At 33.4% G+C, this 12,711-nt stretch overlaps 1 protein-coding gene across 2 annotated transcripts in view; it reads left to right on the forward strand.

The window, feature by feature from the left end:
- The window catches only part of LOC111051620 (ras GTPase-activating protein raskol), a gene marked incomplete at its 5' end in the record, with an annotated part of 35,291 nt that overhangs the window by 8,675 nt on the left and 13,905 nt on the right, over nt 1-12,711 (forward strand). The window contains 7 exon segments of one of the 2 annotated variants that reach the window (XM_039433466.1): nt 1,206-1,390; nt 2,942-3,111; nt 4,222-4,384; nt 6,390-6,657; nt 7,775-7,923; nt 9,293-9,459; nt 11,237-11,496. In XM_039433466.1, the coding sequence (XP_039289400.1) occupies nt 1,206-1,390; nt 2,942-3,111; nt 4,222-4,384; nt 6,390-6,657; nt 7,775-7,923; nt 9,293-9,459; nt 11,237-11,496 (1,362 nt within the window). 2 annotated transcript variants of the gene reach the window in all.

Here is a 12,711-nt window from a genome sequence, read left to right on the forward strand (position 1 = left end):
ACCATTGAAAATACAGCCAAATAAAGAAGTCATGCAGAACATAGATTAGAACCATAATTGAGACAATTTGAACATGAAAAGAAAAAGAAAAGTTCCTAACAAGAAAAGGTTAGTACAGCAGCATGAATCACTACCGAAAATGCAGCTAATAAAGTCATTCAGAACATGAATTAGAACCATAATTAAGACAATTTGAACATGAAAAGAAAAAGAAAAGTTCCTAACAAGAAAAGGTTAGTACAGCAGCATGAATCACTAGGTACTGAAAATACAGCTAAATAAAATAGTCATTCAGAACATGAATTAGAACAATAATTAAGACAATTTGAACAATGAAAAGAAAAAGAAAAGTTCCTAACAAGAAAAGGTTAGTACAGCAGTATGAATCACCATTGAAAATAAAGCTAAATAAAATAGTCATTCAGAACATGAATTAGAATCATAATTAAGACAATTTGAACAATGAAAAGAAAAAGAAAAGTTTCTAACAAGAAAAGGTTAGTACAGCAGTATGAATAACCATTGAAAATAAAGCTAAATAAAATAGTCATTTAGAACATGAATTAGAATCATAATTAAGACAATTTGAACAATGAAAAGAAAAAGAAAAGTTCCTTTTAGTAGCTTGAATCACCATTGAAAATACAGCTAAATAATAAAATCATGCAGAACATAGATTAGAACCATAATTAAGACAATTTGAACTATATAAAAAGAAAACACATTTTTTTTAAGCTAAATTAATAAACCACAGATGGAAATAAATTGGAAGTTGCATTTGTTCAAATGCTAATTAATGAATAATTATTATTAAACAAAAATCCCAATTAAATGCTGTAAATCACCTCGAAGACTTCAGCTACTTCAAAAATTGACAATAGGGTAAACAAACAGCTTGATGGAAATTCGATAGCTAGGTGCAAGGTATCTAGAATACATAAGAATACCTTGGCTAGATGGAAATAGTCAATAGTCAATAGTCAAAATTCGTTATTACATATTCTTCAAGAATAGCAATTGTTGTCAAGAATAAAAAAATAATTTTTGTATAGTAGCGCTCATCGAATTTCCGTCTACCTGTTTACCCTGTTGTCAATATTTGCAGTACCTAGCGGAAGTCTTCGGGGCGATTTACAGCATTCAATTGGGATTTTCGTTTAATAATAATTATGAAGTAATAACAGTAGTAATATTTTTGTTGTTAGGTATTTCTGTGAACTATGCCTGGACAAGACACTGTACGCGCGAACGTCGGTAAAGCAGAAGGGTGAGCTTTGCTTTTGGGGCGAACATTTTGACTTCCTCAATCTGCCTCTGGTCAACATGATCAGCATCAACCTCTACCGCGAGGCCGACCGCAAGAAGAAGCGCGACAAGAATGTTCTTGTTGGTCAGTTGCTCTCTTTTTTTACCCTTGCTTGTAAATTTTTTGAGAATGATACATTTATAAACAATGAATTCTCAATTTGTCTTAATCCATCTCCAAGTGATCAACTTGGCCACTGCTTATGTCTCTATTTTTGTATTTATTTTAATAATCAAATCAGTATAATGAATTTAAAAATCATAAGTTTTCATTATTCAATTATTAATTTATCAACTCGGTCCCTGCTCACGTCTCTATTTTTATCTTTATTCATCAATAAGTAAACCAGGTCCAATTTCTATCTCTTTTTTATCAATTCTCCTTCAATTAGCAATGCATTTCTCTCTTTTCGTTTTTAATTCATCTTCAGGTAATTTACTTGGCATCTGGGTTCAGGTTTTCAATCTTTCTTTGAATACAGATCGATTCAAAACTACATAATCATTTTTCTTAGGAGCCTATCTCTCTCTCTTTATGTCTTAATTCATCAGTGAGTAATTTACTAGGCCTCTGCCCTCAGGTTTTCAATCTCTCTTTGTATACAGAGATCGATTCAGAATTACAAGTAGTGTCTTGGGAGATTAGACCTATTCTCCAGCTGAAAATCGAAAAAAGTTAATAAAGATGACATTACACAAAGGTATATTGAGTTTAAGGCTAGGCACACACCAGTTAGTCAAGACAAGACAAGACATGATCAGACGCGTTCAGTCACAATACGTCATATAGTTGCTTATGAAGACATGTCTAATTAATATTGCAATGACTAATGAGTGTGAGTTGCGTCATGAGCAACTATGTGAAGTATTGTGACTAAACGTGTCTGATCATGTCTTGTCTTGACTAACTGGTGTGTGCCTAGCCTAACAGTGATTGAATGACAGTTGATGTACGGTAACGAGAACCAATCAGAGAAGCGGATGAAGATTTTAATCAGCTCTTAATCGCAGTTAAAATTTAACAGAATTTTGTGCAACCGGGCCACAGATTCAGAAATGCTTTGTTTCTGGATGAAAGATTTCACCTATAATGATATTCACGTTTTTTAAAGTAAGCACCTTATCAACTGATGGTTTGCTATCCTTGTTTGTTAATTAGACAAAGTAGATACCTCCATCCTTTTTCAGCTCCAAACATTTGCCAAATCGTTTCAGGATATTTGTCTGGTGACTTGCAAGAAAAAACCAATGTTTATCAGATGTTGACTTATCAGTTGTCAAACGTTTACAAGCCTATATCTCATTCAACTTATAGTCAATTGAACTTGAAAGTTTTAGGGAAATTTCTGTGTTTTCTTTCCCTGTGTTTCCCAATCCAAGAATTAGTATTTAAATACAGCAACACACTTCAATATATTATACATCAAAGTATTATAAATAGATTAATTCATATCCAATACAACCCTATGAAGTCATTCCACCTTCATCCCTTACCACACATAGCCTTGTCATCTGAGTAAATTCCCACAGTCTGATGATGACCAACAACAGGTCGAAACGATCGTCACTACAAAAGTCTCTAATTCTCAAATAGTTCTCCTTGATTAATTTTGTTTATTTTTTGCAACGTTTGCAGGAAGCGTGAGCATTCCGGTGCATGACGTGACATCCAGGTACCTCACAGAGAAGTGGTACCCCGTTGTGAGTGAGAAGGGGGCGCTCAAGGACCCCCCTGCACTCCGCATCAAGTGTCGCTTCCAGAAGGTCGACATCCTCCCTGTCAGGGTTTACCAGGAATTTCTACAGGTGAGCGAATTTTATTCCTTACAATATATTATAATATCATAAATCACACGACCAAATTGTAATAATAATAATTTCTCTGGATGTTGGATGACAAATCCAGAGAAGTTTATTCATACATTCAAGAACATTACATATTTAAATTAAAATAGAAATTCAAGTACGCTTTTTTAAATTGTTTAGTCACATATTATGATAAAAAAGAAGAAGCTTGCAATAGTATTTATTTAATGTCATTTTATTTGAAATTTTCAAATTTGAATATTTCAAATTTTTGTAATGTATGAATTTTTTGGCAAATAAATTTCAAATTTCAAATTTATTTTCCAATCACTTGATAATGGCATCATTATAGCTGAAACATGTTGTGAGTAAACAATTTTAGAAAGGCTACTTGGATTTCTAATTTTATTTACATACGACTAAATTATAATAATAATTTCTCTGGATGTTGGATGACACATCCTGAGGAGTTTATTTATAGATTCAAGAACATTAAATATTTTTATACATTTTCAATACGGTAGTAACATTTACAATGCAAAGTTTTGAAAATGATACCTCACTATATAAATTTTAATTTATAAAATAGAATTATAGTACCCTTTAAAAATACATACATACATTTAAAAATACAAAATACTGAATTCATACATTTTGAAAAATTTCAATTTATACACCAAGTATTTTGATAATAATATTTTATAGTTTTCCAATACTTTTTCTCGTTCAATCAGACTGATTTTATCACTTGATAAGCGATTACAAGTCGATCTGTGAAGTGTAATATTATTTGATAGTTTTCCAATACTTTCTATAGTGGAGTGATCCGTGGTCTAGTGGATAGAGTGCTTGCGTAGCAGCATAGAGATCCCGGGTTCAAACCCTCCAACAACCAAAAGTTTTTTAACCAGATCACTCCCGTGTTATCGGATGGGCACGTTAAACTGTCGGTTCCGGCTGAAGTATATGACAGTTGTAAGGCCCATTGACGGCTCAAATTATATATTCAGGCGGTGGAACCTTCCCGCAAGGGACTCCCCACCAACAAAAGCCATACGAATTTACTTTTTACTTTCTATAGTTTATTGAGACTGATTTTGTGTGTTTTAGTACCTGAAAAGTGACTACAAGTCAATCTGCGAAGTGCTGGAGCCGGTGATCGGCGTGAAGGCCAAAGAGGATATTGCCACGGCCCTCGTTCACGTGATGCAGCGTGAGGGCCTCGCCAAGGAGTTCCTCACCGACATTGTCATGATGGACATTGAACGAATCGGTAAGTCAATTAAATCGAGTCTCAGTTTTTCTAGTGTTGATGTTTCTCACAACGACATGCAGTCAATTAGTCATTATTAATAATAATATTAATTTTGACAAGACTATTATAGTTAGTAGCAAGTAAGAGGTTCTTTGTACAACAGATTCAACAGGTAATTTTAGTTTTATTGCTTTTTCACTTCATATCAGCTACTCATTCTAAAGTTTCATTTCAGCTATTCATCATCTCTCCATTGTTACATTCGTGAAAACATCACAAATAGTAACGTTTCTATTGTATTGTCATTCATCACCTGGGCTTAAAATACATGTAGAAACTTAGAACAGTTATAGAATAGACACGCTGGGAAGTCTAGCATCTGAAGCCAACATCTACTGCCATATCTCCAAATCGTGACGTCATCATCGGATAGAAAACTTTCAGATTGTGTCTATTTCAGAAGGATGTAGATTATTATTCATTAAAATGGTAAACTCCAGCTGCGCTCCCACTGAAATAGACACAATCTGCTATGGAAAACAATGTAAACAAACTCTACAGAAAAGTTTTCTATCTGATGCTGACGTCACGATTTGGAGATACGGCAGTATCGACTTTCAGTATGAATATACAATAGGCCGTGTTTATTCTATAACTGGTCTAAGTGTAAAATAAATAAATGACAAAATAAATAAAGTCAATGATTGACTGCACGTCGTTGTAAATGACATCAAAACCGTCTGTTATACATCGCAGCTCGAGAAACCATAATCGTTGTCATGTTCACAGTTTTCGAATCATATCAAATTGTATTGCTTACAGAACAAATTATTATTATTATTATCATCATATTATCATTGTAATCAATTATTATTATTGTACCAATTTTAACTATTTCTTGAGCTACGTTACTGAAACAAATAAGAAGTTGAGCCATTCAGTACATCAAGTTGTCACGGCATCAAGTTTTCGTTGCAGGATGATACACAATCAGCTACACCGTTGCACTTTAGCTAGGTATTAGCATAGAGAAAAGGTATCATAAGAAGATACTCCATGGTAGCTAAAGGGCGTTCATTTTGCAAGTTTCACTGTTTACTCAAGCCGATAGTCCTAGTATTTCTTTTTCGTTGAACTATGTGACGCTGGTAGTCTCTCATACTGTGCCGTTCTTACACTCTCACCTCACCCAGCCAAAACAGTAATAACAGACATTAATCGACAGTAATCTGTTTGAAATTTGGAACAGAAATGACCTATATCATGGGACATCTTATGCTATCTTTTCTATATGGTTTTAATTACTAAGTTGAGTAGGCTACATGATTATTCGATTGGTTTTAATCACTAATTTAGTGAAAACTACTAAATTATGCGATGATTGAAATAACCAGAACTTGAAACCCCTTATTAGATTAATCACTCAACTGCAGTAAAAGCAGATTTTCTCTATTTTACACCCTTTCAAGCATACATCAAATTAAAATTTATTTACAAAGAGTACTCAAAATGTATCCACAGCTTTTTCTTGTGACATATCAGAGCTGTTTGATTAAAAAGAAGTATAATTCAGAGTAAATAATACACCAATTAAATTCAATTTATTCCACCAGAAACACAAAAACAACACAAAGATGTGACGATTAGAAGAAAAACAATAATTATTACCGTATTCTAAATATCTATATCAACTATCTGTAAAATACGGCTGGAGGTGAAGAACTACTGGCATAAGTGAAACACTTGTTTGCCAGTAGGAGTAAAGACTTATTAACTGTTTCTAAATCTTAAGCTAATAATTTAAAATGGAATCTTTTTATGTAAACAATGGAAAGTATAATTTAAATAAATGCTATCAATTGTGAATATTAATCCTGACAATTATAAATAGTTTTAAAAGCTGGAAAAATTTTGATCTCATACTATTGATAAGAGACAACAACTGCACTACAAAAGCCCCGTTGAAACGCATGTTCATTTCTATCATTTATTTATCTATTTATTTATTTATTTATTTTTGCAGAAGACGAACGCCTAACCTTCAGAGGCAACTCGCTGGCGACCAAAGCAATGGAGGCCTACCTGAAGCTGACCGGAGAACAGTATCTGAACACCACCCTCAAGGACCTCGTCACTGGAGGTGGGGTGCTGGCGGGGGGCAGGGGAGACTGCGAGGTGGACCCTCTCAAGGCGGGAGGGGGAGCCGCGTTGGCCAGGAACCAAGCCAATTTGAGGAATGCGGTCGAGACCACCTGGGCTAAGATAATGGCGTCGCATGCGCAGTTCCCTGTGTAAGTTTGAAGAGAAATGTTCAAATTGAAAGTTGATTTTGTCATATTTATGTCTGGTTTATGAGACACTTATTAAATTTAATGGACCATTAATTCTATACTAAATCTATAGTTTTAGATTCTATAAGTGTTCTAGAAACTGGGGCTTAATAGTATTTTTTTATCTATAAATAGAATTATTGCAATGATCTACAATAATAGATATCATAATCTGAAAGAAAAACTAAGCTTAGATTGTACTGTTTATAAAACAGCATATTTATACCTGGTCTATAAAACACTTATTAAATTTAATGGTCCATTAATTCTATACTAAATCGATGGTTTTAGATTCTATAAGTGTTCTAGAAACTGGGGCCTAATAGTATTTTTATTATCTATTCATAAATATAATAACTAGTAGTTCTGTGATCAGTAGACCTCACGCAGTATTCTCATCCACAAGTACCTGATTGAAACTATAGACCTTATGGTAGGTAATACAGCAATAGACTGGCTACTCCACACATCTGTGGAATCATCTCACTTCGCTCGGTCAATTGAAAATGATCTACAATAATAGATATCTATTATTACTATTTATTTATTATTTTACAAAGGCGACTTTGTAGAAGTATTTTAAGCCTAGGTGATGACGATGGGATGAATGATAATACAATGAAGGTAGAGTTATGAATGAATGAATGAAAATTATAGGTTATGCTATCCACTTGAATTGATTTGAGTTCACTTTTTAGTCCAGAAATAAGTAAACTAGAAATTTTGAATTTGATTTTATTAAAAACCGAATATAATAGAATGATTACATTCAATAAACTCTCAGAACTTGAAAATATTGAGTTATTAGAAAAAAAATTGAACCAGAAATAAAATACAAACTAATTCACTGAAAGCACAGATTTCAGATTATCAAAATCTGAAAGAGAAAAACTAAGTTTGGCTTGTTCTTTTCTTCTTTCAAATTTTAATAGGTGTTCTAGAGAGACGGGACCCCTTTTTTCCACATCTCAACTTGAAAATGGCCTATGGTCGATACTAGTCGTTGTAATATTTTAAATAATAAAGAGTACTTCAAGTTTCAATATTTTTTTATTAATGTTTATCTATGTTTGTACAGAGAACTTCGCCAGTGCTTCCAAATGCTGAGAGAGCGATTGACAGCCTCTTGTCGAATGGACATCTGTGATAACCTCATCTCAGCCTGCATCTTTCTCAGATTCCTCTGCCCAGCTATTCTCTCTCCCAGTCTATTCAATATCACATCTGGTAAGTTTTACAAAATCATACATTCCAATGTCAAACAATATGCAAATAATTATTAGACCAGATTTCTAAATCACTTATTATGAATCTTATTAAATCTATACTAGTGAGCCCCCCGGGCTGGAGAACTCGCTCGTGAACAGTACTTATTTTGTAATCCGCAACTTTTTATTAGTAAATCAATAGAACTTTATGTAGTTTACTCCGTACAAGTAAATAAATCGAAATAAATCATACAAAATTCGAGACAAACAGGTGCAATAGAGAAGAACATACAGTCTGTGGCTCGGTTGCACAAAAGCCGGTTAAATTTTACTTCTTTCACGAGTACCAATCAGAGAAGGCGTTTTTGAAAAGAAGGCTTCTCTAATTGGTTCTCATGGAATTAATCACAATTAAAATTTAACCGGCTTTTATGCAACCAGGCCATATGGCCAAAACACGAATCGATAATAATCAACTGGAGATAGTCTACACATTTTTTTCGTATGCACTTTAAATGTTATGCTGTATATGTCCTCAAAAAGGACGAAGGAGTGAGTCAATATCATAATGAATGAAAAAGACTAAGAAATTGACAAAAAAATTTGACTATTTCTTAGTCTTTTCCATTCAATATAAATAATTACCACAATATCAACTTCTCAACTACACAAAAAGTCAATATCATAAGTCAACGAACTCGATCTGTGTAAGGCTAGGCACACACCAGTTAGTCAATACAAAACAATACATGATCAGACACGTTTAGTCACAATACTTCACATAGTTGCTTATGAAGACGTGTCTAATTGCAATGACTAATCAGTGTGAGTTGCGCCACAAGCAGCTATGAGAAGTATTATGACTAAACGTGTCTGATCATGTCTTGTCTTGTCTTGACTAACTGGTGTGCCTTATGGTTTAAAGAATATGTTTTGAAAATTTGAAGCTGATTGATGAAAGTAAATTAATTGAAAGTAATTGTCGAACGAACCCACAAACTGATAACAATTTGAGGCTTTTATCATCAGCAAGAACTCACCAGGCTCGTTCAATAAGAGTTATTATAATAGAGTTATTTCTCATTACCGTATATTATACTTGCGAGGAGTACTATCTTGTACTTATCTACTTGTAGCTTTTTCACTACCTATTCTGAAACACAAGCCAAAACATAAATAATGAAAGATTATATTGGTAGATAAAGCATAATAGATTTTTGTCATACAACTAAAAGATAGGGCACAACAGGACTCAATCAGTTGAAAATTTACTTCAACTTCCTTTTTTATTTTGGACAAATTGCCTATCAAATGGGGATATTTCTTCTGACTGATGTAATATAAAAAATGTTTAATAAATTAATCAATTTTCCGTTTTGTTGTGGTAGAATACCCGAACGAGAAAGCAGCTCGCAACCTGACTCTGGTGGCGAAAACTCTGCAGACGCTGGCAAACTTCACTCGCTTCCAGGGCAAAGAGAACTTCATGGAGTTCATGAACGACTTCCTTGAACGAGAGGCACCTGCCATGAAGAACTTCTTGCACATGATTTCTGTGAGTTGATCTGAATATGAATTACCTAATTCCTATGTTCATATGGGATGTTTTTTTAGAGACTTGAGGATTAATTCAAATTTATTTCCTTCACAAAATTCAACTATTTATTGAAAAGTTCGCAATATTATCATAGAGAAGCAATAGCGTAAGTAGATATCCCATGGTATAGGGCGTTTATGTCGCAACTTTTACTGTTATCTCAAGCCGATTACTCAAGTCGATTATTGTCGATTTTTACTGTTTTGACCGGGTAAGAGGTTATGAACGGCACAATATGAGAGACTATCAGCGTCATAAAGCTTCACAAGAAAGAACTACGTGGTCTGTCGGCTTGAGATAACAGTAAAAGTTGCGACATAAATGCCCTATACCATGGGATATCTACTTATGCTATTGTTTCTCTATGATATTATGTACCTTAAATGTATTCTATTAACAATTTAAAGTAACTATTAAGGCACAAAGAGGTGAAATTTTAGTTGAAGTTAAATTTTGGTATAGTGAGGTCCACGTTATAATGGCAGTGGAGAAAGATAGGAGAAATACGTTTCCGATCCTCTGTCCTGCCAATGCCTTCTATAGACGGTAGCTGATACAGGTTCATTGATGTAATATTAACTGTTCATTCTCGTATAAAATAATCATTATATTTTATTAAGCAACAAATAATATTTTTCAATAATTAAATAATGAATTTCCATTTTGTTAATATTTTATCAATTCTACATTGTTAAAAAACGATCCGGCTACAGAGCAGAGCGAGAAAGAGATAGTGCTATCCGCATTGATGAATGATAGACAAGGATAGCATTACCATTGCTAATCAAACACTGCCATTATAACGTGGACCTCACTGTAGTGAAATAGTAGTTGACTACAATATAGTTTCTGGGACATCCCATGAAATGAACTGAGTTGTGCACATTTTTTGCAATATTTCAACAACCATTGAAGATATGAACTTGAGACCGGTTACATCGGACTCCAAATCAGATTTTACATAGGATTTGACCATTTTAAAACTTATTGGTGCCTCCAAAATACTATTTAGCCAATGGTTAGTGAGATTGTAATATTACTGTATAGACTTGATAAACAAGGACTCGTTTGCACAAAATCCTGTTAAATTTAAATCAAGATTAAATGCCACGAGAACACATCAGAGAAGCCTTTTTTCAAACAAGCTTTCTCTGATTGGTTCTTATTGTGACATTTAATTACTATTACAATTTTATAGGTTTTTGTGGAACCGGGCCAAAGTCTTGAGTTAAGTATTGCATACTTTATTCTCTATTCTTTATTCTTTATTCGGATCTTAATCTTTCTAAATTCAAAATTAATTGTTTCAAGTGTTTGTGTTTTGTTTCAATGTGGAAATTAGTGAAGAATTGAAAAGTCGCACATAACCTTCATTTGGACAATTCATTTTATGAAATTGGGATGAAAAGAAGTTTTGGACTATAGTCTGTTTCTTTGTCCTTAAGTTGATTGCAAATTATAAATAAATAAATCATGCTACAATAAGTTCATAATCAAAATGATAGGGAGGGAAACAATAAGGTAACCTTGTGCTATTCCTTTCCCAAATTTAGTTAAGCTTACACATAGCCCGAAATAGGTAGAGTCTTGTAGTTGTACACTTCACAAAATTTTCAATTTGTGAAATTTTTTAATTTGTGGGAAATTTCATATCTTTAATTTGTGATAATACTGTAGTTTGTGGGACATTCGTTTTGACTTTTTACAAGAAAATTTTTTTTTCCAATTTCCCCAGAGCGGCGTATCCAAAGAAACCTCGTCGCAGTGCCCAAGCTCAAGCAATGACCTTGACCGCTACATTGACCTTGGCAAACAGCTGTCCATCTTGCACGCGTTGCTGTCAGAGTGCGTGGCCAAGGTGACAGCTGAGCGGGCGAGTGAAGTGAGTCAGCTGCACTGCATTCTGGAGAGAGTGCAAGGTGCGCTAGCCGACCCTGTCACTTCGGCCCTTATCAACGGGCAGGCCTGTCAGTCGTTGCAACGCAATATATTCAGGTGAGTGTGTTAGCTGTGTAGTGACAGTTTTTACTGATTCCTGGTCGAAGTTTAGATGCTATTTGTATGGGTGCTGTCAGTAGAAGGTGAAACACGATCTAAATAGTTATGGTCTAGTTATTTCCGCCAAATCCAGTCGTCGGGCAGAAAAATTAACTTTTGCCTTTTTTCTAGACTATAACATTTTTTAATAAAATTAAATCTGTATAGTATAGAAGCCTGTATCGTATTTATTTAATGTTATTTTTCCAATTTATTTTATTCTATTCAATTACTTGAAGTATCAACATGGCCGAAACATGTCGTAAATAATACCCCAACACATATAATATATAGTGGGGTGTATATTTATTCATTGAAATTATCATTTATTCATTGTTGAAACACCGCTGATTTATGTAGTTATATTACAATACTATATTATCAATATTCTAATGTTGCATTCAATCTTCATTGTAATTAATAAGTTTTCATAATATGTGAAATTTGTTGCATAATTGGCTGTTGTACTATAATTTATTGTAGATTCGTGTATGAACCAGAATGTATTGTAACTTACTTGAATAAATTTGAAATTTGAATTTGAAATTTGAAATTGAAAATTTGAAATAAACAATTTAAAAAAGGGTTCTTAGATTTTTATTTTTTTCTTTCTATTCAAGAGTAGCCCTAATGAAAAAAGATAGAATTAAATCATTTGGAGCTCTCTATCTTAAAAGAGTACCGAGTTACAGTTTTTCAAAAATGAGTAATATTTTGAGAAAAAACATCAATTTTGATGAATTTCAGTTTTCAGTGAACATTATCTCCCGACTGTCACTATTAAAAATCATAATTCAAAATCCCTCTTGGCGTAATTCTGTGCTTTCACAGGGATTCTTCCGGTTGGCATTCTGTCGATGTGCGCTTTCCATCTATTTCGAAATTTTTTAATTTCTTCATTCAGTGGCTCTACCTTAAGCTCCTCTTGAATGTCCTCATTTCGGAGTAAGACCTCTGATACTGCAAATATTGACAACAGGGTGAACTGCATTTAATTTTGGTTTTCGTTTAATAATAATTATTATTTAATTAGCATTGGAAAAACATTGAAAACAAAGAAAAACATTGAAAAACACTGAAAAAACATTGAAAAACATTGAAAAAACATTGAAATACATTGAAAAACATTGGAAAACATTGAAAAAACATTGAAAAACATTGAAAAACCTTGAA

This window comes from Nilaparvata lugens, chromosome 7, assembly GCF_014356525.2.
Source record: "Nilaparvata lugens isolate BPH chromosome 7, ASM1435652v1, whole genome shotgun sequence".
NCBI lineage: Eukaryota > Metazoa > Arthropoda > Insecta > Hemiptera > Delphacidae > Nilaparvata > Nilaparvata lugens.